This window comes from Zootoca vivipara, chromosome 10, assembly GCF_965207765.1.
Source record: "Zootoca vivipara chromosome 10, rZooViv2.hap1.1, whole genome shotgun sequence".
NCBI lineage: Eukaryota > Metazoa > Chordata > Lepidosauria > Squamata > Lacertidae > Zootoca > Zootoca vivipara.
Window position 1 is genome coordinate 59,700,052 of NC_142593.1, and position 25,977 is coordinate 59,726,028.

General features: G+C 44.9%; 1 protein-coding gene across 3 annotated transcripts in view; it reads right to left on the reverse strand.

The window, feature by feature from the left end:
• Positions 1-1,092: 1,092 nt before the first annotated feature.
• Positions 1,093-25,977, reverse strand: part of KIF24 (kinesin family member 24) — a 33,353-nt gene continuing 8,468 nt past the window's right edge. The window contains exons 2-13 of one of the 3 annotated variants that reach the window (XM_035100873.3): positions 23,879-24,464; positions 23,459-23,648; positions 20,924-21,021; positions 17,495-17,710; positions 15,053-15,140; positions 12,997-13,118; positions 12,131-12,236; positions 10,881-10,952; positions 9,947-10,056; positions 4,466-6,790; positions 3,867-3,960; positions 1,093-3,603 (exon numbers count right to left, since the gene is read on the reverse strand). In XM_035100873.3, the coding sequence (XP_034956764.3) occupies positions 3,463-3,603; positions 3,867-3,960; positions 4,466-6,790; positions 9,947-10,056; positions 10,881-10,952; positions 12,131-12,236; positions 12,997-13,118; positions 15,053-15,140; positions 17,495-17,710; positions 20,924-21,021; positions 23,459-23,648; positions 23,879-24,447 (4,131 nt within the window). In that variant the 5' untranslated portion in view covers positions 24,448-24,464 and the 3' untranslated portion in view covers positions 1,093-3,462. The remainder of the gene's footprint in view (positions 3,604-3,866; positions 3,961-4,465; positions 6,791-9,946; positions 10,057-10,880; positions 10,953-12,130; positions 12,237-12,996; positions 13,119-15,052; positions 15,141-17,494; positions 17,711-20,923; positions 21,022-23,458; positions 23,649-23,878; positions 24,465-25,977) is intronic. The other 2 variants (XM_088652746.1, XM_088652747.1) reach the window with 2 other exon arrangements.

Below are 25,977 nucleotides of genomic sequence, written 5' to 3' on the forward strand. Positions count from 1 at the left end.
AAAATCACTATATAGACTTCAGCAAGTACAGTATGGAAACACTTTCAGCAACCTGAATCTTGGGGCCTGTCCCACACAACTGGGGCAACACCCCACTACCAAACTTTTTCAATGCCTGATTTGAGTTCAGTTAGGAGCCACTGATCTCAGTAGAAGCTGCTATCTCCACTACCACAAGGGATAATGGAAACAATAGTAGAATTTATCTGTGGAGTTCATATGGGGACATGCTGTGTTGTCAGTGATCCAAGCAGCAGTGACTCTGTGATTAGATTGTTGGAATTGGTTTTAGATGTATCAAGTCACTTTGAGCAGAAAATGAACTGCTGGTATATCTCATGCATAAACTACCACCCCCAGGTATAGAAGGTGAGATCTGATAGTAAAGCCCCGATAGTGTCTCTGAATTTTGACTGCAAACAAGCACTCGATGGATGAATCTGGAGCAGAGCCCTATGGCTGACTATGTTTTTACACCCGAGTTATAATGTAAGCCCTTACCTATCGCTTTCCTAATGACAACAGCTTGGCTCTGGCATTTCAAGGGAGGAATCAAACAGCTTTGACAAGAGACACTTCATTACTAAATGAGACATTGAAGGGAAGAATGCTGCAACAATATGAGGTGCGGGTTTTGGCAGCAGAACCAAAGTAAGTTGCTGCTGATCAAGTGCTCTGTCTGCATCAGTAAACTTACAAGAGTCATGTGTGGATCCTGCAGCCACAAACTGCTGCAATGGTCAGAGCACAGGGAAATGTGATTTGCTGCTGCTGCTGCTGCTGCTGCTGCTGTGTGTGCGTGTGTGTGTGGACTGGCAGAAAAGCCTTTCTACCATTTCCTCCCTTGAGGGAGGCCTCTGCTGCTGGACAATTTACTTGAGTTGTGATCAGGATGTTGTCAGCCTCTCATATCTGCAGCCAAAAGCAGCTACTGATCCTGTTGCACATCAGTGTTTGTTTCTGAGCAGCAGCTGCTGCTGCTATTTAGCACTTCTGCCATGCTGTGAATTACTTTTGCATTCAAACCAAGTTACATTTTATCAGAATACTGAATTTGACACAATTTAGACCTCTGTGCAAGTTTTGCTCAATTATATTTTTACTTCAATTAAAAATTCAGTATAAAAGCAACATGCATAATACTCATTCTAAGTGAATTCACATTAACATACTGACTGACTCTTAAAACAAGGAACTTTTAGAAACATGTCCATGTATTGTAGTGCACAGCTGTAATGTAATGCCACTCAGCTAGATCCTCAACCGTTTTACTCATTGGTTAAGTTGTACCTGAAAAGCAGGAACTGTGTCCCTGCTGGGTTTATACCTGCCAAGGAACGTACCTGCACCGGGGCTTAATGTCATGTGCACATGATTTCCTTTAGGGGAGAGAGCAGTGGGAAAGGTCAAAGAGCTGCTTCTGCTGCTCTGAATGTGACATGGTTAGTTGGTGCTTGGTATGTGGGAAAGGGAATGACCAATGTTGCAATAAGGACAGTGCTGTGACCCCTGAACTGTTGTGTTGAAGTCACAAAGGTCAAGCCAGAACGGGGTGAGATTAGGTTGTAGCATCTTGTGAAATAAGGGTACACATGTAGTCTGGAGGCACCACCCAAGTGGAAAATATTGCTGCCTGACTGCTAAGCTTCCAACTTAGAGTAGAACCCTGTTAATGGATACAAAGCCTATCTTTCATAAGTGATGGGCTTGACAGAGTCAATCTCAACTCCTAACTATGCTGTCTCCCTGACGCATGGAAATAAATTAAGAGCACCTATAGTGATGTGCAGCACTGTGTTCTCCAAGTAAGGCAAGGTTTTAAAGGATACTGGCTTTTGCTGCCCTATGCTCTTGTTTGGGGTTTCAAAACTTCCAGTATCACTTTCTGTGAATCCTTTTAAATTTTGTTTCTCTCCACCATCTTGGAAAAGCCTCTTCCTCTCATTCACAAGACTAGTATGCTGCAAAGCTATTGTCCATAATGCTTGCATCATCTTTGGGGCTGCTGCCATAAACCAAGTATTCACTTATTTTTGTAGAAGTTGGGTTGGGTTATGCTCATTCAGGCTAGTGTTGATGGCTTGATAAAAGTGGCTTGGTTCTGTCAAAAGTTCCTGCTTAGAAATCTTGTCTAGCGAGACAAGAGAGCACCAATTTCACAGAGCTGTTGGGCACATTATGTTTATGACAGTCATGTAAAGGCTTCAGGGCACCATGTCACCCTGCCTCCCCACTTGCAGTCTGACAGCTTGCTTCTTCTAACCCAGGGGTCCCCAGACTACGGCCTGGGGGCCGGATGAGGCCCAATTGGCCTGCCAATCCGGCCCGTGACGACGCACGACGCCCACTCTTACGGCGCGCAGCGCGGCAGGAAAAAAGCGCCGAAAATCCTTTGTGCGCATGCGTATGGGCCTCTCCCGACCCGGAAGAGGTCATTTCTGGTGCACTTCCGGGTCGGGGGAGGCCCATACGCATGCGCACAACGGATTTTCGGCGCGTTTTCCACCCTGGAAGCGCGCACTCCCCCGCCCGCCGGCCCGCACAGGCGCACGCTCCCCCGTCCTCCGGCCCGCCGCGCGATCGGCGCGGTGGGAACCGGCCCAAACGCCGGTAAGTCTGGGGACCCATGTTCTAACCCATCTTCGTGAAGCTCTTGAAGGTCATGTGTGGACCAAAGTGATCCCCACCCAGGCTTGACTGAAATCAGGTGTTATTTAATTTAGTGCCTGCCCTTCACACTAAGGTCCCAGAATGGGTTACAACAGTGTAAAATACAACATCAAAAACAGTTTTAAAGCTTACAGTCAAAAAAGGATACAACCGTAAAAGAGTGAATCCTGAAAATAAAATGCAATTTTGAAAGGGCAAATCTGAAAATATACCTTTTTAGCCAACATACAAGCACCTGGTGCGCAGGTGGCCAAGGCACGAATGTAGAATGTTTGGTAAATATGGCTGAGGGGAGAAGAGAGGGATAACTACAGGAATGTGAACACTCTTGTGTCCCTAATCTGTAATGCTGCTAAGCAGGTCCACTGGCTCTCTTGATACTCCCAGCTGCCAAAGCAGCCTAGCCATGCAGGGCTTTGGTAGTAGCTAGTACCCTTTCTCAAAGGCTACACTGCCTGAGAACAGGACTAGTTCTACTAGACTACACCTGGCTGGGGTTTCTATTGTTTTTTGTCAGTACGCAAAACTGCCATAAATGTGAAGTTGCCTGAGTGATGGCAGGAGAAAAGGGATCACTTTATCCACTTCTCTAAGTCTTGCCACAGTGGTCAAGTATTTAGATGAATGGCAGAGCACACAATCTGAACTTCTGCTGAGTTTATGCTGCTAAAGTTAAGCCTCAAGTCTTCAAGCACACGCCATGCAGAAGACCCAAACTTTTGGAAGTCCTCACTGTCTTGAGCTGCTGGTCACTGAAGGTGAAATGCTTCAGCGCAGTCCTTGCCCATGCTGCTATTTCATAGGGAAGTTGTCTGGTGCCGTCCCACTTGCAGGAGCAGCTAGAATAGGCTGCAGCTGGCTTCGCAATCTTTGGATGCATTTGGATTTCAGCGCCAGTATTTCATCTAGTTGCGCCACAAAGTCCTCGAAATCCTAGCAGAGGGAAAATGGAGCCAGTAAGGAATAAGGATGGGTGTGCTAAAGATCATGAACTCTACAAGTGAAGGGTATTTTTAGTATCAGAGTTGCAAGTTGCTTGCCCTGCATTTTTCAATGTTTGCTGAAGGGGCTCGCCTTCACAACCCCAGCAGACTGCACACAGTATGCAGCTCTAAACAACAAGAGATGAACCATGGAGAAATAAACACGGCTGCTGGGGGGGGGGGCACTTCAAAGAATATTCAAACACAACTCACCAGCTCTGACATCTTACTGATCAAGCCCTCTTCTTGGAAACAGAGGGCTGCCATTTCATCCAGCTGTTCCTGATGGATTTGGAGCACAAACTGCCTATTGGGCACAATTAAAAATAAAAAAAACCCTGGTAACAAAATTGTCAGTGTTGCCTCACTGCAAATGTCAACTCTAAGATTTGGCCTGCAAAAGCTAAACCAGCTCGCCAGGCCCATTCTGCAGCCATCCTGACAAACCTTTTTCTGGAGAAGGGGAAAGCTGAGGACACATGGTATGTAGCCTTTATTTAGTGTTTGAGCATTCAGAGCATGTCACTCCCATTCTCAGTAATTCTGACAGCCACCCAGTCTAATTGTCCCTATACTGTAAATGACAGGTTGAGAGACCATGGTTTGCCTAACGCTGCCTGCAAGGTTTGAAGTGGGAGCTTCTCCACAGCTCACCCATATTTTCATAGTTGTTGCTACAGAAATGGCCGTGGCTTTTGCTCTCTGCAAAGGACATAGCCCTCTGATCTACCCGGTGGCTAAGATGTTTTTCTACCAGCTGCCAACCATTGTAAATGGGAAGTGGGGTGGGGGATAGAATCCAGAAAACTCACCTTCCTAAAGCTTCCTTATACTGGAGTGAGCTTGGAGATAAATCCTGTGGGCTAGAAGAATTCAATGTGTTCTTTGGTGACCTGGTGTTCACCTCTTTGGAGACAACCCCGGAATCCTCTTCTGCATTGTCTGAAGATGTGTGCATAAACACATTTTGAGAAAATTCATTCTTAAGAAGCCCCATTTCGTCACTACTGAATGTCAATTTGAATGCTTCCTGCAAATGGCCAAGTTCCAGTTTCCCAGATGCCAAGCTGGGCTGCTGTGTGATGCTCTCCCCAGGGAAGTCCTTCTTCCCTGAATCATTAGAGATGGAGAGTGCCTTTGAAATGGAGGTTTTCCTCTCTGTATCAGTATGTTTGAGCTGTGTCATAGACTTGGAGCCATCCTCTTTCCCCAGGCTGAATTGCCCTGAACAGCTCAACGAGGCAATCGTGGTTTCTTCAGTGTCTGCATCATACTGTGGGCTGGTCACATACTCACTGACCTGCAAGTTACTAAGGAGCAGGGTGCTCCCACTGTCTCTGTGTGGGGAGAGGAGATCCACCAAGCCTCCATCTCTGGGCAAGTATCCACAAATACAACCATACAGTTCACTCAAGCCCAAGGGAGAAGAAATCTTTGGGCTCTGACAAGGCTGCGAAAGCCACTCAGTCTTGGCTTGCGGCGAAAGCACCAAGCCAACTTTTCTCCAATTACCTGTTTTATATAGGCTGGGCGCAGGGGATGCTTTTTCCCCATGAAGGTGCCTGGTGCCCTCATCCCGTTGCTTTCTGGAGCCAAAGGGTTTCTTTTCGACAATCTCCTTCTGTGGAGCCTTTCCTTGCTGCTGGTGGGAAGGGTTGTCTTCTGGATTGTGTGTTGTCAAAGAGTTGAGAAGGGTTACAGCCAAAGGGGTCATCTCTCTAGCAGCAACATCCACTGAAAAATCCAGAGTCCCACAAAGGCCTGTTCCTGTTTGGAGATTTTTCCCCCCTGCGGTTCCTGAAAGAGGACCATGTCTCCCTTTGAAAGAGTCTTCCAATAGACCGCCCACAGCACAGCTTGGGGATCCCAAGGTATGGGCCGAAGGTGGGCTTTGCATTGCCTTTTCTGGCCCAGGGAATTGTTCATCAGAGCAGCTTAGAGGTAGATCTGCACATCTGAGCTCTTTTTGCCCCAGGAGCGATTCTTCGGTGCTTAGCCTGTCGCACACAGTGTTGTCTTGCGAGCAGTAAGGCTTCTCTGGCACGTCATTCTTTGGAGAAGAATTGCCTGCCGAGGTGTCCTCTGTGCTCCAGTCCGGCAGATTGCTGTTGCCTTCCTCACAGCTCATGCACTCCTCCTCTGCCCCTGGCAAGGCTGTGCCTTTACTCTCAAGTTCGCACGGTTTGAAAAGCAGGTCTTGCCCGCCCTGGACTTCCTGCCCTTCAGCACATTCTCTCTGATGAAGGAAAAATGAACCCCCCTGGCTGCATTCCCTTAAAGCTTCTGCCTCCGGCTTCCTCCAGCTGGGGCCGACGGAGAAGGAATCCTCGCTGAAGTCGCTGTCCTCCAGATCCTCCAGCTGCATCGTCTCATCACGGCACTGGGGAGGAGATGCCAGAGCCTGGCAAGGGGGCTCCTGCTTCACTCGGATCTCCTGAGGCATGTACTGGGCCAAGAACTTCTCCAGGGGTTGGTAGTTCAGCTTCTGCTGCAGAATAGGAGGCTGCTGGAACTGCTGGTGGTAAAGGCGGAGGTGTTGCTCCCGGTCTTTCTGGTGGGGTGGGGGCCTTGTCCATGCTGCAGTGCACTGCTCTGCAAACACTCTCCCACCTTCCTCTGGGCGGAAGGTTGGGTGGTCCATGTCAGCAAGGGGGAAATCAGCTCTGGGAATAAGCTGTTTCTGCACAGGTTGGGCTTTCAAGCACTTGGCTCGAGGTCTGTTGGCTTGGCCGCTTTCTCTCCTGGATCCAAAGTCCTTCCCAACGAAGCTGTTCCCAGGATGCAGCAGCGAGTCTTCTGTTGACTTTTTGGCTGCTGGTCCTGCCCTCTGAATGCCTTTAACTGGGCTGGTGCGGCCGAGCCACAGAGCACCAAAATGGCCTTTGCGGGCCTGTCCTTTTGGGGTAGAAGAGAAAGGAGGGTGCAGCGGGTGAAACGCCAAAGATGAAGCCTTCACCTTGGAAGCTGTAGGTGTTGGGGGGTGCTGCAACGCCAGCTTCACTTTCTTAGGAGAGCTCTTTTCTCCACCTTGCATGCAAAGAGAACTTTGAATGCGTTTGGGAGATACGCTGCCTGGTGTTCGCCGTCGGTGTGCAACAGGTGTGCAACATTTCAACCCTCTCTTCAACTCTTTCACCCTGGGAATGAAAAGGTTGACATTAGGGAAAGAAAGGCTTTCAAGCCCAATGTTCAGGTTTTATTATCACGTAACGTCTAGAATGTCACTAGTATTTACAAGCGTTCAGGGCCCTTCATATACATTACCTCCTTGCAGGCCTTACAGCAACCATGCAATAAAGATCATAGCCCTTCTCAACACAGCCACTTGCTCAGTTCTGGAGGCTCCCCAATTTGTAGTGCAGCCCATTATGCACAGTACCAGACGAGCTCTTTCTGTGGGCAGTTTTAAGCAGTATTTACCCCGCTGCAGTTCCATCAGAACCAATGGCTCTACACTGGCAGGAGGGATTTCCACAAATCTTTCATATCAAGATACACGAAAGTGGAACCCAAATGCCCTTATTTAGTTTCTGCCAGATTTCTTCATCAGCTTGTGAAACACATCGTCCTCTAAGTTTATTTCTTAGAAAGCTCTTCACAGGACACAGAGAGAATAGTAGGACCCAAATATGGGGTAGGAGGGGGATACTTTGCCAGGGTCTGGGGGGGGGTCCAGTCAGTGGGAGAGGGTCCCTTTGGTGGCAAGTCAGGGGGACAAAACAGAAATGAGACTAAGTTAGCAGTTGTGCTTGAGGATATTGACACAAGCTTTATTCCCTTCATTTGTGTCCATTTCAGGTGTTCAGATTTGTAAGATCTGAGGCTGAGAAGAAACAGCAATCTTAATCTATACTGGTCCAGGCCGTCTGCTAAAGCAGGTCAAAAGTACATAAGAGAGGATTGGGGTGAGGTAAAGTCACCCCTAATTGGACTCCCACACATTGGGGCTTGCAGGGTAGATATGGACATGTCTCTGGTTGGGACAAAAATGCAGAGAGGAGGTAACAAGACTGACTTGCTAGGCACTTTCCACCTCTCTCCTGTCAAAACTTAGAATCTGCATATTCTTTGGGAAAATCTGGGTGTGTGGTGAAGTTCTTTTAAAAAATAAACGCTGCTTCCCTCTTTGTTCCTAACTCTTCACTTGTTCTAGTTCCCAGTTTTTGCTGTGTGTTCCAAAGGCCTCTTAATTTACCAAGCAACTCTTCTCTTTAAAATTCTTCAAGATCTAAGCTGCAGCAGAGCTTTTCCTGAATTCCCCAATTCACCCTGCTTTTCCTCTACTGTCACTAGATCCTCACTGCTGACTGCACCTCATGTAACTACCAGCCCCTTGCTACAGATTGTATCACTTCATTATTATTATTATTATTATTATTATTATTATTATTATTATTATTATTATTTGTCTTCTTCTTTCTTTGCTGATCACTTGTAGCCGAGTAAGATGATTTCCCATGATAACAGTCTAAACAGTGAGTCTGTGGAGGCAATAGTTTCTGGGCGGAAGTTGATCACAGTGAGGGTTTGCCAAATCTGCCTTCCTCTTAGCACATTTCTCCTTTTCATCCTGAGTTTGTGTTTCTTCAAAGTCCACAACACCTTTGGTAAAGGCTATTCTCCAGTTGGAGTGCTCACAGGCCAGTGTTTCCCAGTTATCAGTGTTTATGTTACATTTTTTAGATTTGCCTTGAGAACATCTTTAAACTTATTTTGTTGTCCACTGGTACAGTATTTCACTTTCCATTCTTAAGTTGGGAATAGAGTACTGTAGTTGCTTTGGAAGAAAATAATCAGGCATCTGAACAACATGACCTGTCCAACAAAGTTGATGTTGAAGAATCTCTGCTTTGACACTGGTGATCTTTGCTTCTTCCAGTACACTGACATTTGTTCGCCTGTCTTCCCAAGTGATGTGTAAAAATTTTCAGAGACATCATTGATGGAATCTTTTGAAGAGCTGGAGATGGCGTTTATAAGTGGTCCATGTTTCACAAGCATATAGTAAGGTTGGTAGTACAATAGCTTTGGAAACAAGCATTTTGGTTTCCCTGCGAATGTTCCGGTCCTCAAACACTCTGCACTTCAATCAGGAGAAAGCCGCACTCGCAGAGCTCAGGCGATGCTGGATTTTGGATCAATGTCGGCCCTTGTGGAAAGATAACTGCCCAGGTAGGTAAAGTAGTCGACATTTTTCAACATTACACCATTAAGTTGGCTTTGTCTTTCTTTGTACAGCACCCAGCACACTGTCCTTTGTCAACAGAGGGTTCTTCAGCTTTGACCTCGCTGACACCCACTGCCAGTCCTGGGGGGGGGGGGAAGCAGGATGTAGAGCTAGACAAGCATCCCCAATAGAATAGTGCCATTCAAGTAGGAACTCTGGAGGATTTCTAATAGTTATAGCTGGGAGGAATGGGGTGTGTGCACGCAAATTTAAACAAATACATATACATTTATAACTATCTGTTGAAATCACTTGCTTCTTGCAATAGATCAAGCCACAGTTAAGCAAGTTAATTTGGCTAGAAATATTCAATCCACCAGTCACTTTAATCCACTAGCTAAATATAGATTCTAGCATCTAAAACAAGTTCAAGACTCCAATGAATATCTGAGCTGCATTTTTGTTTATGTTTCCGGATGGCAGCCCAGCTTTACAGACGTCTTTATCACTGTGCGATTCTTGGTAATTTCAGTGAAGCTTGCAGTGTGAAAAGTTCCAGATGGATTGTGCCATTCGTCTTGTTTCCCATGAAGAAAAGAAGCTGGCAGCGTGGCTCAGATCATGAACCAAGGCTGGTCATCAGTCTAAACCATGGATTGATGGTAAGGCCAGTAGCTCATCCCTTGGAACTGGAGGGACGGGAAGAGCTCAATCTTCGACCCACTCTTGACAAGAAGTGACAGCTAAAGATAGGAACCAGCAACACATCACCTTATTAAGTGAAGCTAGGCAACAAAAGAAGAAGAAGAAGAAGAGTTTGGATTTGATATCCCGCTTTATCACTACCCTAACATTCTCCTTTCCCTTCCTCTCCCGCAACAAACACTCTGTGAGGTGAGTGGGGCTGAGAGACTTCAGAGAAGTGTGACTAGCCCAAGGTCACCCAGCAGCTGCATGTGGAGGAGCGGAGACGCGAACCCGGTTCCCCAGATTAGGAGTCTACCGCTCTTAACCACTACACCACACTGGCAAAGGTAATATTTGCATCACAGCTGCACAATCTGGAATCTCACTGGGCCCAGGAGTGATTCCAGTGAGTCCATTTTGGTTCAGTGCCACCACTTACCTGTCTGCATAGCGCAAGGTGTTTAAGGTGTGCTCAGTCGCAATGTGGCTGGGGGAGACATTGGCTATCATGCAGGTCTTGGAATTGCCAACAAAAGAATCTTTCAGGACCTTGAAGGGAGAAGGATGGAAGCTCTTTAGCCCAAACACATTTCTAAAGATTGTTGTTACCCACTCTGAACTAAATAAAGCGGAACTAAATAAATGATGGTAACTGCTTTTCAAACATTTATATGCTTATATCCCACCCTTCCTCCAAGGACCTCAAGGTGGCATACATTTATTCCCCTTTCCCATTTTATCCTCACAGCAACCCTGTGAGGTAGGCTAGGCTGAGAGAACGTGCCATGAAGTGCACCTGAGTCTTAGCCTGATATGTACACTACTCCTGACCTCAACAGGATGCCTGGGATGTAAACCAGCCAATCCAAGGTTTCCTCCCGCCATGGAAGTCCAAACTTTCTTGGGGAAACGGTTTAGATGGAATTTATTCCAGATATCCAAGGAGACCACATTTTATTTTGCAACTGTGGGGATCTGGGATTCTGTCAGGGAATCTACAGCATCCTCACAAAACTACAATTCCCAGAGCTCACTGAGGAGGAAAACGCCATTTGAGAGTTTAAAAACAAAGAGAGCACAGAATGGTGCTTTTTCCCTGTAACTTGAACCCATTCGTTAATAGTTACAGGTAGGTAGCCGTGTTGGTCTGACGCAGTCAAAACAAAATAAAAAAATCCTTCCAGTAGCACCTTAGAGACCAACTAAGTTTGTCATAGGTATGAGCTTTCATGTGCATGCACACGTCTTCAGATAGATTTTTTATTTTGTTTCCATTCGTTAATGTTGCTTTTCTTCCCATCCGCAAACCCTGGAGTAACGCTTGTTTAAAGCAGCCTTTGGGGAAAGTGTTCTGGTGTTGACCTGGGCCTTACCTGAGTGAGTTTGCTTTGCCTGAAGGGAGTGTGAGCATGTTCCTGATCCAGGGCGCGGATGCACTCTTTCAGCTAGAGAAAGACAACAACAGGTGGCCTCACACAGTGAGTGAGTGTAAAAATGCCAGCACACAGGGTTGTTTTTTCACAAAACCACACTTTGCTCTATAGCAGAGGCTCTCAACGTATTGGATGGGCCTTTGTAAGCAGAGGGATATTGTCAGTTCCTCCCTGGGTCTACTCAAGATTGCACTGACTGGAGCAGGCATCAGAGTAGCAATCTTTAGGTCAGTCACTAGTGCTTGGGACCATGGAGCAACCGTCTGTTTCTTTCCCCAGTGGGTTTTTTTTTTTGCCGGGGGGGGGCGCTTATGTTATACGCCCATTGCCCCTAAAAACCAAGGGCAAGAAGGTTGCAAACTTCCCTTTTCCGTGTTACGTGCCTAGACAGTCTTTCCTTGGCACAAAAAAGCCCACGAATACAGCATTTCAGGATTTCTGCTCTATGTGATCATAGACCTCTGTTGAATGAGGCCACTGCTTCATCTAGCCTATTTGGTCTCACTGACAGTGACACTCCGAGGCAAAGGTTCCCCCCACCCATCTCCTCTTTCAGCAGGTTTTTTTTGCAGCTGTTAGGAAAAGACCCGGTTCATAATCAGGTTCTGAGTCTTCTTAGAAGGTTCAGGATTTGTCCTTTTGACTATGCAATGCAGCCAATGAGATTTGGTAAAGTGATAACATTCTGAAGCCAAATCAACGTTAGGGCAATGCATTCTGTCCTCATTCTGGCACCGTCTGTCTTATAAAAAAGGGAGAGAGAGAGAGAGAAGAGAGAAAGAGAGAGAGAGAGAGAGAAGAGAGAAAGAAAGAGAAAGAGAAAGAGAAAGAGAGAAAGAAAGAAAGAAAGAAAGAAAGAAAGAAAGAAAGAAAGAAAGAAAGAAAGAAAGAAAGAAAGAAAGAAAGAAAGAAAGAGTACCCAGCAGAAGCAAAGAGCATCACTACTTTATGTCCATGGTGGAGGATTATTGCAAGCCGAAAACAGGATGTGACATTTGTGAGGGCCCACTGGGGCTCAATCTTAAACGTCTCCTGTTCCTGCACCAGCATCCAGATCTGGTACTCTACTAAACACAAGCGGCCCTGCGCAGAGTTCTCACCCCAGAGACAATTCCATCTTCTAAAAAATCACTGTCAAATATTAGGAACTTCAAATAATCTCAAAAGAAGCACAATTCACACCAACTTACAGCCAGAAGACTTTGATTTATTTCTGCACCTTCCATTTTCGTCTGCCGGTCGGAGTCCCTGGCATCCGCAGCTCTCTCGCTGCCAGCCAGGTCAATGAAGGAGATCCTGGAAAACCAAAATCATTTTAGCGCAACCTTATCCATCTTTTAATTAATTAATTCTTCCAGCGGGTCCAGAGCGAGGTTTTATCCTCAACACCTAGAGACGGGCTTGCTCGAAGCCATTTAAGCCAGCTTTTCCACCTTCACTAGTGCTGCCTTGGGCCTCCCTCCTATTGTCACTTAGCAAAAGCCATTCCATCAGGCTACCTGAGCCATTTCCATCCCCAACCAGTCAACCTAAGAACGGTAAGCCCTAAGTGGCTTATGTCCAAGAGAACCTCCAGCACCAATCTGCCCAGTCAGAAATATCTGCGGTATGGGACCGAACCTTTTCCATGTTCCATCTCTAGCTGGGGGGGGGGCTGACTACTCAGGAGAACAGAGGTCTCCCTGATGTCTGAAATGATGGAATACCTTGCCCACCGAGCTGCATTTTGCTCCTTCATTGTTCCTTTTTTTTGGCCAGCTGGTTAAAACTGTCCTACTTCAACAAGGAAATTGTCTTGCTAGGCTTAGAAGTAGACCCTCACCTCAGAATGTTTATGTTGTTTCATTTCTTTTGTGGGATTTCATTCTTGTTGTAAACCACCTTAAGTGATGCAAGTACACTGGAGGGGTTAGGTGTGCATTTTTTAACAAGCTCTTCACCAGGAGTTTCCTATCAGCAGAGTCCACATGGCGGCTGCATTCTGAGAAGAGGCCTGCAAGGCTCATTGCAAGGTCTTGGAGGCAGAATTGAAAGTTTCCAGCTCTTTACTGCTCACCTCCCAAACACCCTGTTTGCTGGATCCTTAATCTGAATCTGGATAATGGCATGGGAACGGGAGGAATCCGAGTTGACTCCAGTTGCTCCGGTACTGCGCTCTTTTCCTCCTTTCAGAATTACCTGGAATGAAGGAGCAAAACTAAGACTAGGACTCCCAACATAAACCCCACAGTGAAACTGCATATGTACTAGTACAGTCCAACCAGCCCCAGATGACTCAAGGGAAACTACGCCACTCATTCAGAGAGAGGCAAAACTCCAGCATCATTGGGCATTTGGGAACTTTATAGTCATATTATATTAGTCTTTTTATTTTTATACTGTAGGAACACAGCATCTACTTATGCCACCTTTTGTAAATTACTTTATTTTGCTTATTATCTGTTTGATCCTTACTCTTTTTTTTGTTATTCCATATTTGAGTTGTTTCATCTAGTGTTTTATGTTTTTACCTTTATATTTAAAAGCCCAATAAAAATTACTTTAAAAAAGGAAATTCAATGTCCTTGCAACTTAAATGTCTGATGGCAGTTTGATGGCAGGTAATTCCCGCCCCCTAAATATTTCCTTCCATCATCACCAGCATTGCCACAAAACCAGGAGGCAGGTATTTAAGCCCAGCAACTTGTGGAGTCCTCATCTCTGCCACAAGGTCCTTTCATATGGCCCATTTATCACTATCCGTAAAACTCATTGAAAATCCTACCCATGTGCAACAATCGCTCACTGGAAATGAGCAAAGCAAAATGTATTTCGTTAAGGCTGGACATAAGCTGGACACTTTCTCTTCTCACCCCCCTACCCAAAATTATACATTCCAAGCATGCCAAAGGATTTAGTGAGCCAGAAGGTGAAGAGGCACACAATCAGTTCAGTGCACTACGAAAGGCCAGCTTGCTCATCTGTCTCCATAAAAGGTAAGGTAAAGGGGCCCCTGACCATCAGGTCCAGTCGTGTCCGACTCTGGGGTTGCGGCGCTCATCTCGCTCTATAGGCCGAGGGAGCCAGCGTTTGTCCGCAGACAGCTTCCGGGTCATGTGGCCAGCATGACTAAGCTGCTTCTGGCGAACCAGAGCAGCGCACGGAAACGCCGTTTACCTTCCCGCCGGAGCAGTCCCTATTTATCTACTTGCACTTTGATGTGCTTTCGAACTGCTAGGTGGGCAGGAGCTGGGACCGAGCAACGGGAGCTCACCCCGTTGCAGGGATTCGAACCGCCAACCTTCTGATCAGCAAGCCCTAGACTCTGCGGTTTAAACCACAGCGCCACCTGGGTCCCTCATCTGTCTCCATAGCCAGCAGCAAAGAAAATACTGCCAAGGTAAACAGCTGGGCAGGCGAGGGGGTGGGCAGATGGGATGCACAGCAATATCAATTTCTGGTCAATAGAACCAAAGAAGGAATTGGTGCCAGGGCTGAGACCCTTAGTGTTAAAATTTTGCAATATCATTTCTACATCTATTGCAGTGCACAAAGTAGGCTACTTTGAAGCTTCTATCAGCACAAAAATATTGGGGGGGGGTGGGAGGAGGGAGAGAACAACTGCACTGTTTGAAAGCTGAAAGAACCAAGTCGTGGAAGTTGCTCAGCACTGAAAATTGTTGTAAGTTCGAGGCAGGATGGGAGGCACTGCAGAACAGGATGGCCGAAGTAAGTAAATAAAATCCTCAGAACTCTTAACCCTAAAGTGGGGAAAGAAATTCTTGTAACATCATTAACTGGGCTCAGAGGTGATGAGGCCTATCTAAATCATATCTAACTTTTGTTTTGGTTCCTTCTAGTACGCCGTATGTTTTTTCAAGGGAAATCCGTTTTTTAAGAAAACCCGTAAGTCTTAAGAATCTAATGAGGGGAGAGAGAAGAAATAATCTAATGAGAGCCCAGGTGTGTCCAGCATTTTCCTTAAGAAAATGCTTAATGAGAACAATTGGCCACATCACTCAGTATACATCCTAAAACATCTAATGACCATTACGTGGGGCACAGTGGTATTTCCATGGTACCTGCACCCTCAAAGCTTAATAAAATGTGTATGTCTAGGTGGTCATAATTACCTCTAGTAGCAGGCTGACGGTGTTCACTTGGACCTCACGAAGCCCGACTATCTGCACAATATGCTTACTGTCTTCCCTTGCAAAAAGCCTGGGGAGGAAACCACATAGATTAGTTGTGAAAGTGCTTGGGGAAAAGGTTCAACAAATGCCCATTTTTAATTTTCAAAACATGAAATTTACTTTTAACCCCCACCCCCAAATAGAGCCGATTACAATAAGCACCCATTAAATAATTCAATGTAACAACAATCAGAAAAACAACAAGAGTCCAAGGAAGGGGCAGCGGAACAAAACTCAAAACTACAGAATTAGCTCATAATGCTAATTTTAACCATAAGATCTGGAAGACAAATTATTGAGCTGGCTCCTCAACTGTCACAGGATGAGTGCCATTTGTGTTCTCTTGGAAAGCGTGTTCCAGAATCGAGCTGTCATTACACGAAATGCCCTATTCTAAAAATCTCTGAAGGGGAGGGGCACAAGGAACATTGACTGATGTTTGGACAATGATCTCTGTAAACGGAGAGGTTCATATGACAGAAGTCAGTGTTTTTAATGCCCTGGGCACAGGACATTTGGATCAGGAATGGGGAACCTGTGGCTCTCCAGATGTTGCTGAACCCCAACTGCATCAGTCTCAGGCACCATGGCCAATTGTCAGAAATTATGGGAGTCATAATCCAGCAGGTTCCCATCAATAACCTGGCCATGATATTCCAAACCAGCTCCAATATCCAAGTAATCTTGAAAAGTGGAACCATGTTACCAAGTCCATCTCTTTCCAAGAAATGTTGCAACCATTGCACCAAAGTTGGTTAAAAGGTGCTTCATGCCAGACCACTGTTCTACACATAATCAAAGAGAGCCAGCGCGGTGTAGTGATCAGTGTTGGACTTGGGAGAGCAGGGTTCAAATCCCCACTCGGCCATTAAGCTCCTGGGTGACCCTAGGCCTGTCACTCACAGCCTGATCTACCCCACAGGGTTTTCGTGGGGATTAACCAGGGAGGAGGGGAACATCACCTTGAGCTCACTGAAGGAAAAGTGGGATATAAATGCAATCAGTCAAGGCTGGGTCTAACTGCAGGCTTTGAACTTGTCCCTCCATGAGTGCAACACCATCAGTCACAGGATGAATACTTCCTTCCTGGCCAGCTGAGGCACCCACCAGCAGCACCTCCACCTTGCCTGGTGGAGCTTCCATTTATTAGCTCTCACCCAACCCCTGACTAACTCCAGAAATTTGGGGCATCCCCTGACACACTCAAATTAGATGAACACAAGAGCTGAGCGTCATCAGCATGCCGATAATTAAGATCCCAGCAAGATTGGACCAAAGGCCTCTCTAGCATAACATCCTGCTTCCTCAAGTGGCCTCAGCCAAAATTTATTGATGACCTCACTCACTGGTTGAAAAGCATGGCCAGCAACCTTTATGTAGAAATGGATCTCACCATGAACAATGGAAAGTAAGGCTCCACAATTCCACGTCCCCATCCTCACCCAACCCTGTCAACAGTGGGATAGCACCAGCTGCCCTTGAAACACACAGCCATTCACGGGAAATTGGTTTTATTTCAATGCACAGTCCACCCCATTCTGAAGCAGAATTGATAGCTGAAACTTCCCAGCAGGAGCTCCTCATTTCATTTCACACTTGAAATCGCAGGGGCAGCAGACACTGCTGAGTGTGTCAGCTAGAACAATCAGGAGTGGGGGAGTTAATTTATGTTGATATTTAAATTGTCGTCTGCCTGTTGCAGAATTAATAACCCAGAGAGATGATTAAGTGTTTGCAGTTCTCCATCCCCACAGAGCCCCCACGAAATAGCGCTCTCGACACCTCTACGCTAGAAAGCACTCCCTGTACCATGCAAACATCAACACATCTCTCAGGTCACCCTGTCAAAGGAAGGATAAAAGCTGACATGACTGAGCCACACAGGAGATGTCTCCATTCTGGAATTTACTGAAAAGATAAGATCGAGTTACAGGAGTTGCTAGAATGGTCACACACAAAAAGAGGGGTGGGCTTTTAATGCTTTTACTGAACAAACTATATCAGCAACTAATTTTATGGGAAGTAAGGGTCAGGCTCCATTGCCCCCTTCCCTCAGTATGGACTGACAGCAAGCCCTGCTGTGTAGCCCTGGCAACAGAAGGAGCAGTAGATGCTTCTCTGGGGGCAGATTTGGCTCTGGGCGTCTAGCTACCAACTTCTAAACTGCACACTTATGAAACTACAAAATCAACCCTCTTTTAGGCAGACTGAGCAAGCTGCACAGCTCTTGGGACAAGACTTTATTGTGCATCCCTTCACCAAAAACACAACAATAACCCACTTGTCCCCAGATTTCTCTGTTCCAAGCAGCTCTAATTCTGTTCAGCTATATCTGATTTACTGCACTTGGTTTCAAAAGCTGTACTCTTGGATTTTAAGCACCTCTTCCTTCCATTTAGCAGGTCATAAAGCTGTCCACAGTAGATCTCATAAAAGCTGATCCAGACATGGAGGTCTTTTGTAGTCTGAGATGCTTCTAATTGCCTGAAGATATCGTTAGCAGCCAGGGCGTAGAGTCCTGGGTTTTGGTGAGTGCCAATCATAGTATAGGTCTTGCCAGCACCCGTCTGCCCATATGCAAAGCAAGTGGCGTTGCCGCTGTAACAAAAGAGAGAGAGGCATCTTTTAATAGAGCAGCTTCTATTAGCGTGTAAAAGACTATGGTAAAACACACACTGAATGCTTGCCCAAGCTACATCTGTGGGATAATCAAATGTGGAGATATGGAAGTAGCCTCCAAAAGATCTCCTGATGTCCTCTCACATCCTGTTTAGATCTGTCGCACATAAGACATTCTCAAAAGGCTTGACTGTAGAGAAGGCAACAAAGCATATGGAAGAGCCATCAGTGGGTAACATCATGTACAGAGCTGCTACGTGAAGTTCACTGGCTTTACAACAGAACCACCATAAGCTACAAGAGCTAAGATTTTCTGCCTTCGATACTAACGCAGTCCTCCCCCTAGTAGGCTAACTGGGGCAAGGATGGCACCTTTTAAAACAGTCCCCTGGACTTGCTTGCCTTCCTTTTGATTCCTAGCTTGCATGTTCTCCAACACAATGGCTCCATTAGGAGCGGCTGTCACTCCCAGCTGCCTCAAAAAGAACTCCTGCATGATGCCTCTGTGGCTTGGGCACAGCATGCGGCACTCTCCATTAAGCTGGCACCATAATTGATTATGTTTACATTATTATGGTGACAAAAATGTGGAGTTTAGTTTTTTTGTGTGATATTCAGCTTGGCCCAATAGTCAGTCTAACTAATCAGAATAGCCAGATTGGAAGATGGAGAGAAGGTATTTGGTCTTTTTGCTTTCTTAAATATGAAAGTGTCTTGTGTCTGTGTGTATGTACAGTTGAATGGCAAAGATAAAAATATTGATATAGAAGTGAGCAGTATGTTGCATCCTAAAAGTACCTTCATCTAGTTCACTTTGTCTCAAAAATCATAAGGCTGTAAACAAAATGTAATTGTACTGGTGTGTTTTCCTTATGTAGCTGAATACCAGTTGTTGTTTTAAGTAGCAACATCAAAGATGCAAGGGGACTGCACTAAATTGGTATAGTTAAAGAAGCAGAGACCAGTGGTAAAAGACAATGACCTTGCAATAAATATTTATTCTACTTACACCAAAGAAGATTGTCTCTGAAGTACCTTACAGTATCTTATTTTGCAGTGTAATGCAGAGCAACAGAAATCCAATTCAAATCCCTGCTTAGTCATAATGGAGACTTGGAAATCGGCACCATCAGTAGGGCACCATGTTTACCGCCCCTGGCCCAGCTTATCTATCGTAATCCACCATGAACATTTGGGATATGGCAGGAAAGAAATGTTAGGTGTGCCCAAGGTACAACCCATAGAATGCTTATAACCCAGGTAGTATTACTCAAATCTCTGCCGACTTCTCTGGCATCAAAAATTAGTGGGTGGCACCTCCAGCTGATGACACTCAAGTCTGACACTCCATACTGAGGCTTATTTTGAAACAGCATCTGAAATCTTGAATGGCCACAAGAGGCTGCCCTTTTTCTAGCTGAGTGAGACAGCATTAAAAGAAGCAAGCCTTAGTTTAACAAACAAATTGGGACCATCAGCACTGGTTTTCCAGCCCATGAGCCGATTTGATTCACAATAAAGCAGCAGTAACAACAACAACCACAAGTAGCTACTGTAATCTCTCAAAAGCAGAGCAGGTCTAGCCCATGAAAGTTCATGCCATGATACATAAAGTAAAGGTAAAGGTACTCCTGACCGTTAGGTCTAGTCGCGGACAACTCTGGGGTTGTGTGCTCATCTTGCTTTACTGGCCGAGGGAGCCGGCGTTTGTCCGCAGACAGTTTCTGGGTCATGTGGCCAGCATGACTAAGCCGTTTCTGGCGAACCAGAGCAGCGCATGGAAACGCTGTTTACCTTCCCGCCGGAGCGGTACCTATTTATCTACTTGCACTCGACGTGCTTTTGAATTGCTAGGTGGGCTGGAGCAGGGACCGAGCAACGGGAGCTCACCCCGTCTCGGGGATTCAAACCGCCGACCTTCTGATTGCTGAGCCCTCGGCTCTGTGGTTTAGACCACAGCGCTACCCGCGGCCCTTGATACATACATTAGTATTTAAAGTACCTTGGGACTCTGCTTTTTTTTTTTTTAACCATTAAAATAAATAAATTCTGGTCATTCATTATTACAGAAGTAAATACAAGTCACCATTACATTTCAAAAGCTACACAACATTTCCCTAATGTAGTTGAGAACACTGATGGGGAGGTGACACTCCTCCTAAGTCATGTGCCTGCTGCTAGATTTCTATACTGCCCTTCATCCAAGGAGCACAGCACAGTTTACAATATAAAAACACAAAAATATGTAACATGGTAATGCAGAAGATCTGCACTGCCAGCCTGAAAGTCAACTACCCAACCCATTATACTTTTGTGTGCTTCTGCAGTTCCCCTTCATTCTGTGGGGCTTTGGCATGATGCCATATTGGGTTTTATTGTTACTTACATTGTTAAGGAGATTTCTATTTCCTCTCCACATGAAACACTTCATATAGGACTATCCTTGAAAGGGTGTTAAGAAGCAGCACCGGGACTAGAATTGGTGCCTAGCTACTGGCTGCAAACAGTCACAGAGTGCAAGAACATTCATCCTGAAGAAGCACTGCTGGTTGGTTTCCAGGCTCCATTCAAAGTACCAGTTTTGACCTTTAAAGACCTAAGTGGTCCAGCGGAAAGCTTGCTTCTGCAGCTGCCAATGCAAACCCTACGCCAGACCCTTTTTACCACTTAGTATCTGCTAGAATGGCATTCCTTAGGAAACACTTCCCTAAGTGGGTGCCCATTACTGCAATTCCAAGGAAGTCTTCAAGACACCCATGAAAATGTTCTGGCCTTGGGGTAACGATGGTGGGAACAACTGAGTTATGCTTCGCCTGATACTGATTTTATACCGGATGCCCTTTTTTACTACACATTTTGTTTTTCCTGTTTGTTTTATGATTCTGTTTGATTATTCACCTTTTAAATTGTGAGCTACCTTGTCAAATGGCAGGATATAAATCTAAATAAATAAAATGGAAAACAATTTTTACATTCATTCTCTTATCTGCTCATTTATTTTAAAAATGACACATAATTCAGATATAGGAGTGTGTGTGTGTGTGTGTGTGTGTGTGTGTGTGTGTGTGTGTGGACCATCACCAAAAGAAAAACAGAGGAAGAAAGGTGAGCACCATGAAAACTTCAATAAACATATATAAACAACGAAAATGTCCATAGGCACAGACAGGGAAAGGATACACAACACCCTACCCATTGAAAATGTGTTGAATGAGGGGGTGGGCAGTCTTCATGTACACATCCTGGTTGGAACAGGCCTCCCCAAAGACTTCATCAAAGTAAAACACATGCTGCAAAAAGAAAAGGGATATTTACAAAAAGGAATTCCACTCCTTTCACCCACCCATGATGATAAGATACACAGCTGTGGATCCCATTCAAAGTGAAACCAGGAAGCTCAGACCCCACATAGTCAAATTCAGACATCATGCAATCACCATCAGCCAGAGTAAACTAATGGATTCAGCAACTGTACCAAGCAAGTGTCACTGGAAACAAAGCTGTGAGCAGAAGTAAAATAAGAAAGGGAGGAGGGAGGGAGGCAGAAGACAATACTTCATCTTGCCTTAAGTGAACGGGTATGCAATGATAACATGGAATGATGCAAAATAAAAGGTCCAAAATCAAGCTGTGGATTCTTGCTGCTGAAAAAGAACTTCCACTACCAAATTCTGATGTATTTTTGAGGCAAAGGAAACTAGAAACCTAGAAAGACATTTCTACGAAATCCTCATTTCACAATTTCAGAAGTAAAACTTCCTGTACTTAAGGCACCACATTGAGCCGCATGAAATGGAAGTTCATCTTAAGCTGTTTGTGTCAGTAGGCACAATCTATGAGGACATTCATTCATTCATTCATTTAGCAAGAGCCCCACTGAACTGAAGCACCAGGGGGAGGAGGGGCACATGTGTACATAACATGCTGCTCTGCAGACTGGTTACCTTCCTGCTGCTGTCAATCGGAATGAGAATTTGATCTAGGCAGCAGAAGGTACCTGGGACCAAGAGAGAGAAAAGATGCAAGACTATTAGCTGAAAAATCATTAACCACAAAGGGGAAGGAGGGCAGAGGAAGAGAGAGCATAGATCATTCAGAGAGAACTGGAGCACTGAAGGCCTGTGAGAACCTTGCTCTCTAGTAGAATGGAAACTGGGGGAAAGGGAATTCACTAGGCTGGCAGCCCAGTTCTGTTGCCTTTGTTAAGCACGGGCGCCTCGGGCAGTAATTACAATATGCTCACTTTCCAACAGAAAAGAGAGAAGACAATGCAAGGAAGAACATTTAATCTTTAGTGTAAATCAGAGGCAAGTCCAACAGAATTACAGAAAAGTTTCAAGCAAGAGAAATTGCATGTTCATCACAGTCTAGATAAGTAAAAGTTGGGATCATGTCATCCTTATAGCACCATTTGTAATGTTATTTGGGGAGTGTTCCAGTACTGGCCTGAGATGCGTCCCCTTGCCACCCGCCAATCACAGGTTGTGGCTCATATGTGGCAGGAATATCTCTCTAGAGCACAACATGGCATCTGGAATATGGTATCCCCAAGAAAGTGACCTCTTCTACTGTACCATAGGCATTCACAACAGAATGATTCGTGAAACACTGTCGTGCAATATGAGAATATAATACAGCAGCCTATTATGCAATCATTTTCTGGTAATGTCAAATTCCCTGCTGCTATAAATGTAATAGATATCTAAATGGTAAAGGTAAAGTACCCCTGGATGGTTAAGTCCAGTCAAAGGCAACTATAGGGTGCGGCACTTTTCAGGCTGAGGGAGACAGCGTTTGTCCACAGGAAGCTTTCCAGGTCATGTGGCCTGCATTACTAAACTGCTACTGGTGCACGGAGGACCGTGACAAGTGGCAGAGCGCACGGAAACACCATTTACCTTCCCGCTGCGGTGGTGCCTATTTATCTACTTGCACTGGTATGCTTTCAAACTGCTAGGTTGGCAGAAGCTGGGACAGAGCAATGGGAGCTCACCCCGTCATGCAGATTTGAACTGCTGACCTTCCAATTGGCAAGCCCAAGAGGCTCAGTGCCACCCACGTCCCAAAATATCTAAAATAAACAAAGTGTATAGGGGTCCATGGGCCTTTGTTGGCCTACAATACACTGTAGCATTCTCCTACAGACTGCAGTACTGTTGCACTGCTGCTTGCTTGCTATCACTGCTGCAACTACGCTTGCTCCCTTTCTGCTTCCAGGAGCAAATCAAGGTGTTGGCTTCAACTTTCAAATTGTTATTTCCTAGGCCCAAGAACAGTGTCATCCATTAAGATAAGACCCAGGGACTAAAGCAGTCATTCAAATTTCTGGAGGAGATCCTTCTCCACCTGTTGGCAAGCCATTGCAAAAGCACAAAGATGCCCTCTCTCACAAGCAGCTTCCTCTCTCACCTTTCCTGTCTCTAAAGCCTTATCCACTAGGCCTATGGAAGTCCATGCAAAAGTTCTCATTTTCAAAAAAGATCTTAATATTCAGTGGATAGGGTGTTGATGAATATTCTGGATTCAACCGTTTTTACTGTTTTGTATGCTCAGATTTATTTTATTGTTTACAAAAGGTAATTTTTTAGAATACAGATTAGTATTCCAAGTTCTCCTGTAGGAAGTTGTTGTTTTATCTCCTCTTTGAATGTAAATAGATCAGTTTGATACCATTACTTGAACACTCTAAGACATGATACAAGATGTAAGGAGCCAAAATACTGCAACCTGCAAAATGTACTGGCTGAGGTCAACAGCCTCCTTCTTCTCATGGAGCAGGAGGGTTTCTTTATCTTCTACTGTGATGATATTCACTTCCCCACGCCTTTCTTCTCTTAAGCCAAGGGGACGCTTTCGAACACACACACGGATCTTGTCAATCTCGGTCCATGGGGTCTCCTTCTCAGAAGCATTAGGTCTGTGAAACACAGGATGTCAAAAATGCTAAATTTGCAATTTCAAAGTAAGCCCACACTATAGGAATTTATACGTGTAAATCAAATGCATGCACAATGTATTCCTAAAACAGTATGTAGGATAATTGGTTGCAGAATTTTATTTTATTTTGTAACTTTTAACTTCCCCCACATGTATGAAGGAGAGAATTACATTGTTCCATGTAAAGGAATACAGATAAATGGTGATTACCTGGTACAAGAATGAGGCACTCCATAATTATAACCTGAAATATGAGCTACCCTTTGTACAATGGGGGCTTCAGCATCCCCTAGGAGAGGAGCAATATCGTTAGATGAACTGATAGCTGGAATGCCCAGTTTATGTTCTGTCCATGTTGCAGCAGCATTCAAAGAGTCTTTCCTAGGTCTTTTGTACTCAGCTTCGTGGCTCAACACTGCAGCTAAATCATCTTTATCTTCATTTACAGAGCAATTGGATAGAGACAATTCAGGCTCAAGCTGTTTTCTCCCTCCATCTCTTTCCTCTGAGAGGGAATCAAAGTGCAGTTGTCTTCGAGGGCCACATCTAGTTGCCTTTTTCCCCCTCATTGCTTCCTCTTCTGCCTGCAACATTTTGATTATTCGAATGAGCTGGAAGAGGCGCTTGCGGTCCTTCATGTTATGAACCCCCAGCTTGGTGTAATCTTTCATGGAGACCTTGGCAAGTTCATCAATCCTCTGAAAGCCAAGGGCACTAAAATGGGGAAAATATTTCTCAAGCTCTGCTTCACAAAGGCAATCGTATAGACAGGAGGCCATCTTCTATTCAAGGTCTACTAAATAAAGCAAAAAAGACAAAGTGAAACATGTCTATATGAAACAGTGACTTTTTTAAAAAAACATGGAAACTATCCATTAAGGGCAGCTGCAACAGGGCATTTGCTTCATGCTAAAGGGCTGACTGGAAATAGGGCAAAGATCCTGCAAAAAATGAATCAGCAGCAGCAGCAGCAGCAGCGCTCATGTGGCAGAGTTTATCGATAGATAGTACCTCACCATTCAAAGTTTTATTCATACAGTATTTAAATTATTTCCAGACATGAAAATAACACTGCCATGAGTACCAGCGGAGAAGGAAACCCCAAGTTCCGATCCCCATTCATCTGTGAAGCTGCCATTTCAGTAATCCTTACATCAACTCTGTCAAGTAGGCCAGTAATATTACCATCCTATTACAGGCAGGGAGCTGAAGAACAGTGGCTTAGCGAAACTCCCCAGTGAGCGAACAGCTGACGAGATTGGAAACAGAAGCCTTCTGGCTTGCATTTCATTCCCCTTTGGAAATGTACACCTGCCAACAGGACAACAATTCGTGGTTCCAACAAAGTGGCCTCTACTCTACAAAAGCCGACACCATTGAAATCTAGGAATCTGCCTTATTCCAAGTGAGACTGCTAGTTCATCTAGTTCAGTATTGTCTGTACACTGACTGGGAGCAGGAGACATTCCCAGCCCTAACTGGAGGTCCCAGTAGCACTACTACTAAGCTACTGACACTTCCCATTAAAATTAGTGTTTAAGGTCCCACAAGACTCTTTGCCATCTTGCTCCAGCCCACTAAACATCGGCAGCCACTCTGGAAATGGCACTACACAGGCTACTTCAGTACATTTAACACATTAGGAATTATTAGGTTTGTTTCTGTTTGCTGTAAATGGGTTTGGTTCCCCTTTTTTATTCTGATTGCTTATTAATTTTTAGATTTTAAATTGTTTCATTGTTATTGCTGGATTACTGTTTTACCATCTTAAGAGTTTTGTGTGTGCTTTGAATAATTTAAGAAAAGTAAGTGGGAAATACATTTAAAAAAAATAAATAATACATGAAAGGAAAATAAATCAAAGAAAATAAATCATTTTCTGCTTCAAAATTTAATTTGTTGTTGTTTAGTCGTTTAGTCGTGTCCGACTCTTCGTGACCCCATGGACCATAGCACGCCAGGCACTCCTGGTACCTAATTTTGATCCTGTTTAACCTGCCCATCATCATGCCTCCCAGAGCAGCTTATGGCATTTACTGGAGCTAAGGAATACAGAGAGCAGAGAAAGGAAACTCTGGATATCCAGGGTATATCAGTGCTTTCATCAAAAGGTATTCAGCAATGCGTCTCATTTTGTCACTCTGACAAAATTAACAAACAAGTAACTTTAAAATCACAGCTGTAGAATACAAGTTTATGTGGAGAATGGAATCCTGAAGCCCCAAATCTATCCATTAAACTCATGAACCTAAGGCAGAACAGTGCCTACTTCAAACACAAATTGTATCATAATGAATATTGATATTCAT